Source organism: Lagenorhynchus albirostris, chromosome 10 (assembly GCF_949774975.1).
Source record: "Lagenorhynchus albirostris chromosome 10, mLagAlb1.1, whole genome shotgun sequence".
In the NCBI taxonomy this organism is placed as follows: Eukaryota; Metazoa; Chordata; class Mammalia; order Artiodactyla; family Delphinidae; genus Lagenorhynchus; species Lagenorhynchus albirostris.
In genome coordinates, this window is record NC_083104.1 from 79,559,116 (window position 1) to 79,564,819 (window position 5,704).

At 42.3% G+C, this 5,704-nt stretch overlaps 1 protein-coding gene across 1 annotated transcript; it reads right to left on the minus strand.

Annotated features, from left to right (window-relative positions):
• Window positions 1-237: 237 nt before the first annotated feature.
• On the minus strand, window positions 238-4,930 carry LOC132527444 (HLA class II histocompatibility antigen, DR alpha chain). Its single transcript, XM_060163123.1, has 5 exons — window positions 4,791-4,930; window positions 2,507-2,752; window positions 1,785-2,066; window positions 1,320-1,485; window positions 238-647 (listed from the first exon to the last, which is right to left on the minus strand). Exons 1-4 carry the CDS (start codon window positions 4,867-4,869, stop codon window positions 1,331-1,333), a joined length of 762 nt encoding a protein of 253 aa, XP_060019106.1. The 5' UTR covers window positions 4,870-4,930; the 3' UTR covers window positions 238-647; window positions 1,320-1,330.
• Between the last annotated feature and the right edge of the window lie 774 nt (window positions 4,931-5,704).

A 5,704-nucleotide genomic window follows, 5' to 3' on the forward strand; every position in this document is an offset into this window, starting at 1 on the left:
TGTTGCTAAGTCATCTCTCAACAAATAAACCCTACTCTAGGGTTTTCTATATGAGGACCAGACCACAGCAACTGGATTGCTGGAAGATCCTCTGAATGGACTTGAGTCCTAATGAACCAGGCTATTTCTGATTAACTACAGAGCCTATAAGATACATTTAACATTCAGACATTTCAGGATGAAAGGATCACATATACTCCCCAGCCACCATGAAGAATTGGCTCAGATACCAAAAACTCCACTGAAGACCAACTCAAAGTTTATTGTATTCAGAAAAATCACAATTGCAGTCAGAAGAAACTCAAAATAATAAGTTTACAAGAGATAGCCCATAGAACATTCAAAAGGTTCCATAGCAGAGAAAGGATCCTATGGGCTCTATTCCAAAGGCATTACATGGTGATAATAAAAAGACAGTGGAAAATGGAGGGAAAGCCAATACAAGAAGGAGCAATAGACAGGAAATAACTAGACATTAGAATTTGGAGATTGTAGAAGGCGTCTTTACTCTTAGAGTAGCTAAAGGGTTGGGAAGTGCTGAAGGATGGTTGCTGTCACCGAGGTGAAAAATTGGAGTACTGCCGGGTTTGTAAAGCTATTAAAGCAGAAATATCTTCACCGATCTTCTCTTTAACAAAGTCCATTACCTGTAGCAGGACACACACAGTTACTATAGAGTTTAAGATGAATATTTTGAGCTCTCACCTTTAGATTCCTTCCTCTTCACCTTTAATCCTTTGACTTTGGAACAGTCTCTCAGTATTTGTGTGACCTCTTGTAAATACAACCTTTCAAACCTTCCAAGTAAGCATGAATGAGCAGACCATGCTTTACTTTCTCTTAGACCTTCTGACACTATTTTTCAGAATGGAGGGGCAAAAACAGGCTTTGGCCTCCAAGAGATTTCCACTTCATACAATGAATCTACCCTAAACCCCAAAGAGTGAAGCTCTGGAAATGCTTCAGAACAGATATTCTGCTCAGGAAATATAAGCCAGGAAGAGTCTTAATCTTGAAGTTGACTTTCCCAGATCACAGGACTCAGTATTCTAATGTGAAACAATTATTTTAGGCACTGGAGATAAGTTCTAAGACAGGAGGTGTGGTTTTAGGGGCACATGTATGGAAAGGGACATAGGACTGTGAGGCTTTGGAATATCAGATGACGGCAATGTCTGATTTTGTCCAGCAAAGATAAATCAAGGGCCATGACTTTTGCACTTGTTTTCCCTTAAAGGCATCACATGTCCTTTCCCTCACTCTGTTTCCTTCCTCTGGATCATTCCATATATGTCTTCCTCTGACCACATCAAACCCACCTGCAGGTGCCTCACAGAGGACCTCGGTGTTCAACAGTGTTGCCTTTGCGCACACCCTTGATGATGAAGATCGTCCCAACAATGATGCCCACCAGAGCCATAACCAGGCCCAGGGCACACACTGCGTTCTCTGTGGTCTCTGTGAGGGGGGTTGGAGCTTCATACTCTGGGGAAAAATAAATCAGAGTACAGAAGTAATGCATGTGGTAGGGAGCAGCACTTAGGACCAAATATAGGGTACTTAGTCAAAAGAATATTTTTTCATCAACTAAATAAGAGGAAGACAGGATGACGTATTAAGGGAATTACAGATTACAAGTGGGGAAAGCTGAGCAATGGGAGACCAGGAACAGGATTTGGAGCAGCTGTTATGAAACAGTTAGGGGACTTGTGGCCCCAAAGGGCCAGACACATGCGTCACAGGAGAAAACCGTAAAATACAGGAGATTGAAGGATGGTTCTTACCCCAGTGCTTGAGAAGAGGCTCCTCCAAACCCCAGTGCTCCACCTTGCAGTCATAGACATCCTCGGCTGAGGGCACGAAGGGGAGGTAGTGAAACTTGCGGAAAAGGTGGTCATTCCTGGGCAGGAAGACTGTCTCTGACACTCCTGTGGTGACAGGTTTGCCATTTTGAAGCCACGTGACATTGATCACTGGTGGAGAAAACTTGTTGATGAAACAGATGAGGACGTTGGGCTCTCCCAGTTCCACAGGGGTGTTTGAGAGCACAGTCACTTCTGGAGGTACTGGGGGACAGGTGACAGAAATTAGCCTTCCCTGCTTAACCCTGCCCTTCTCCCTCCCACCAAGGCTGAAAAAGCAATTGAAATTGTGCCCTGAGAATCTGTGTCATGGTCTCAGATACCCAGCTCTGATACCCTCCCCCATGAACGGGAACAACATTGAGGTGTAAGATACCCAAGGACCTCATTCCTGGCTCCCCCGGCATGGATTCAGGGCAATGACTTTATATGAGACTGTAGATGCTAGAGACGAGATGTGAGCACATCAAGAAAGAAACAAACTCATAAAGTTCTTGGGCTGGTGGCATGAGAATTTGGAGCTTGCATATGGCAAGAACAGGTCCCTGGGAGGGAAAGGCAGTCACAGTAACATAACACAAAGAGCTGAAGTATCTATTTAAAGCTACAATTCCCAAGCCTAGGAGTGCAGCAGAGAGAGTTACCATTGGTGTTTGGGGTGTGGTTGGAGCGCTTTATCAAGATGTCCAGGTTGGCTCTTCCCACAGCCATATTGGCCAATGCACCCTGAGCCTGAAAACTGGCAAAATTTCCAAATTCTTTAAGCCGCCACACTGTCTCCTTCTTTTCCATATCCACGTGGAAAATCTCATCACCATCAAAGTCAAACATAAACTCGTTTGATTGATAAGGGGACAGAGAGAACTCAGCCTGGATGATCACGTGATCCTCTGAAAAGACAAGAAAGGGAATTAGGGTGGGAACCAGGAGAGAGAGTTGAAGAAGGATCCAGGATGTGAGACACACACATGTGGGCAGGGGTAGTGGAAAGAGAGGGCCAAGTGGAAAGGAGGAGTGATGGAGAGTAGGGATGAGTGGGAAGATGAGGCCTGGGTGAAGGACATTCGTGTACAACAGAGCTGGGAGTGGACAAGCAAAGGTTCAATGTAGAGAGTGTGGATTGAGGAAATGAGGGCTGAAAAACTAGAGTCTCATGAAGCTTTTGTTTGTCTCTATGTTACTGACTGAGAAATGATTCCCTCTTTAGAATTTCAGCAGTAGCCCCTAAGAGAGAAATGTTCTCTCACTCTCTTGACCTAGGAATTAAATAATTTAAGCCAGAATCCCAGGGCATGTCTCAGAGCACCATAACTCTAAGAAGAGAGAAACAATGTTTAAAAGGTTGGGTTTGAACTCTGGAATCAAATTAAATCTCGAATTCTCATTCAGCTACCTAGTGGTCTTGAGTAGATTACTTTATCTATTTATATGTAGTTTTCCCATTATATTCTACTGTGGTTTTGCTTCCATGTTGGGTTTGTTTTTAAGATGAAATGAGACTAGTTTTAAGTAATTTCTTAGTATATCATCGGGATTACAACAAGTACTTTAGCATCAGAAACTGCTTTATGTTTAAGGGCCAGACCCATGGACTATATGACTGGAGATTGTGGTACCCAAATAATTAAGTTTGAGACCTTGTAGCATTGTGGAGCACTCACTTTCCTGTATCCACACCCACACCCTGCATCCCTCTGAGGGAAGTACTATATTTGGATTGACCTCAGCAACATTCCCTTGCACCTTAAAGATCTTTAGATTGAGACTGTCATTGAGGGACATATTCTATTATGGTTGATAGTGAGAATAATCTACACCAAGGGAATAATGGACTTGAAATAAGAAAGCTACAATTGAAGAGTATGCTGCCTCTGTGGTGCATGTAAATGAGCGGTGGGTTTTAAAATCTGACTGTATATTGATAAACCTAGGGATTTATTTAGCATTTGCAGCTACACACACACACACACACACACACACACACACACACATTGTAACTTCCTCTTTTAGCTCCAAGGGAAGCTATCTTTCCTGGAAGGCATCCTTGTATGTGGCTCTTTCTGGGCAATAGAAACCTACACTGTCATCATGGGTCTTGGAGCTAGGTTATTACTTTACTTATTTCCAGTCTACCTGCCACCTTCTTTGGGGGTCACTCTGGGCGAAGAATGTTTTTTCACAATACACCTTCACAACGGCACAATATTTGCTCTGGAGATGGTAGAGAGTAATATCAGACACTTCACTTCCTTACTCAATTTTTCTACTCTCTTAAGAATATTACTAAGTTACAGCGACCAAAGATCCTTTTAAGATCCACTGTAACTGGGGTTATCACCGTCCCAAGAGACAGTAAATTAAATGCAATTCATATCAGCATGGCTGCCCTTCCCCCTCCCTTGGGTGAATGGTTGCTTTTTGGTGATTTTCCTTTCTAGTGATCTTTAGTATAATGTCTATGCTCCGAATAGACTGACAGAGTTGACAGGCCAAAAGATAGCTACCGTGGCAAAAATAGTTAAGAACAGGTGCCAAGAAATCTCATATTTTTTTCTGATTTAATCCTCATGAAATTACATGAGGTTTTTAATTTTTACTAATTTTCCAGGAATGAAAAGTTAAAGAGCAGAAAGGTATCTTGTTAATGCCTGTCAGAAAATATTTCCCTGAAAGTTTGGCTTATATCAAAGTCAATAGTATTAATCAGTATACAATTGAGTTTTGCTTCTCTAATCTAAATTTTACTTCAATTGCTGGTGAGCAGAGAACTCTTCTAACTACAATTTATTATAACATTAGAGTTAGACCGAGAAAATATCTGTCACTCTTCTTTTTCACTCCAAAGATTGTCTTTCAAATGTCCACAGTTCACTTCTCCGATGCTCTCAGAACTTATTTATCCCTACTTTTGATTCTTTCAGCACTTACCTGTGATAGCCCATGATTCCTGAAGGCTTATCAGGACAGTGATGAAAAATCCTGGTATTGGGACTCCAATTATGGCCATTTTCTTTTTAGGTGTCTCGATGAGGGTCAGTAGAGCTCAAGGTGGGTCACAACAGACTGGAATACAAGTAAAGAGAATGTAGGGTTTCAGAGCCTGACTGATTAAAATTTAAAATCAGTTGAGCTGCAGCCAATCAGAAAAATCATTTGATATGACACTGCTGTTGCTAAGGGATGGACTTTTGCAAAGGGTCCAGGAAAGGTGATGCTTTGTTCATTAGATGAAAAGGAACTTCTTAATCAATCAAACAAACTCACAACCAAACAAAAAGAACAAAAGAATCGAGTTTTCAAGAATGATGGGCAATCACTCAGAGACTCTTCCATCCCAATCCAAGTGCCAGAAATGGATCTCCCTGAAGCACATTAGTGAGAATAGAATCAATGGAAATATCCTAAGATAAGAGTTAGTGGCAGATCATGTCTCTGTGCTGTGACAGCCGGGGAATTTATTTAAGGGACAGTAGTTCATCTAAAAGGAAGGTAAATGGTCAGGCTATGAGGAATGCCTGAATCTTGGCAGTGTTGGGTGATAGAGCTGCCCTTAAGGCGCCTCTTACTGCTTCAGGCTCCCTCCAGTGTCCTAGACTCCAAGGTGGCCAACTCTACCCAAGAGTTTGGGATCCCTGACAGTTCAGGAGAACATCAGAAGAGAAACTCTGAGTTCCAACACTCCCAAAGCTGGAGATGTATGGAAAGCTACACCTTGGAACGTAGGTAGTGGTTACTGGAGATAGTAGACCGGAAAGGCGGAAACCTATTCCTAACTCCCATTACCTTAAATATGTCCTGAGATTGGAAAAGACTTTTGGGCACATACCTTTCCTGAAGAATCA

Excerpts from the sequence above, each read along its gene's own strand:
- LOC132527444 (XM_060163123.1), bottom strand. The coding sequence starts at position 4,869 with ATGGCCATAATTGGAGTCCCAATACCAGGATTTTTCATCACTGTCCTG. Across the intron at positions 2,753-4,790 it reads GGAATCATGGGCTATCACAG|AGGATCACGTGATCATCCAG; the intron begins GTAAGTGCTGAA and ends TTGTCTTTTCAG. Across the intron at positions 2,067-2,506 it reads CCACACCCCAAACACCAATG|TACCTCCAGAAGTGACTGTG; the intron begins GTAACTCTCTCT and ends CCTGTCCCCCAG.